At 59.4% G+C, this 673-nt stretch overlaps 1 protein-coding gene across 1 annotated transcript in view; it reads left to right on the forward strand.

Annotated features, from left to right (window-relative positions):
• PHALS_07088 (EF-hand domain pair) overlaps window positions 1-42 on the forward strand; it is a gene marked incomplete at both ends in the record, with an annotated part of 790 nt that extends 748 nt beyond the window's left edge. Inside the window, one exon of the mRNA XM_024720494.1 lies at window positions 1-42. This exon is cut by the window's left edge and continues 162 nt beyond it. Within this exon, the coding sequence (XP_024585687.1) occupies window positions 1-42 (42 nt within the window).
• Window positions 43-673: the final 631 nt, after the last annotated feature.

A 673-nucleotide genomic window follows, 5' to 3' on the forward strand; every position in this document is an offset into this window, starting at 1 on the left:
GGTATTGTCCGCATTGCTGGTACACGAGAGCCATCTCGTTGAGCACGCAGACGAGTGCGACAAGCGTCCAACGGAAATTCTTGTGGAACCAAGAAACGAGCTCGAAGAGCCTTTCGTTCGGCAAGCTCATCTTCCGTAATGGCCGGGGGCCCGATGATGTGGAGGCGTAACGGTCGAGCTACCGCACCTTTCGCTTCCACAGCGGGATCCGCCGGGCGAACGCCGTATTCCTCACGAGGGTCAATGACCGGCCGTGGATGGGCGCGCATCAGAGCCACCTTACGGGCAGCTTCCAGCTGCTGCTTTTGTGCCTCATCGAGGTCATTGGTGATGACACCACGTCCCTCAGGTGATGAGAGGTCAGGAAACAGACATGGGGTCCGCAAGGCGCAAGCAGGGCTCGTCTCACGCCGCTGGCGGGCTCGCCTTCCTCGTCATTTCACCCGGACAAAGGAGTGTCAGCCTCGTAGTCGACCACCTCCGCATCCTAAACGAGGTCACTCGTTGCTGTTAGTGTGCGCGGAGCGCGACGCTCGGGCTCATCGAGCCTAAACTTTACATCCCTCGATGCCTCGGAGACATTGCCCGACATAGCAGCGTGTGCGGGAGATGAAGCTGGGCTCTGCCTGCGAGCGTTGTCGGAACCAGCGAGACCTGGAGACTTTAGTGTCAT

The sequence above is a fragment of the Plasmopara halstedii genome (assembly GCF_900000015.1).
Source record: "Plasmopara halstedii genome assembly, contig: Scaffold_3060, whole genome shotgun sequence".
In the NCBI taxonomy this organism is placed as follows: domain Eukaryota; phylum Oomycota; class Peronosporomycetes; order Peronosporales; family Peronosporaceae; genus Plasmopara; species Plasmopara halstedii.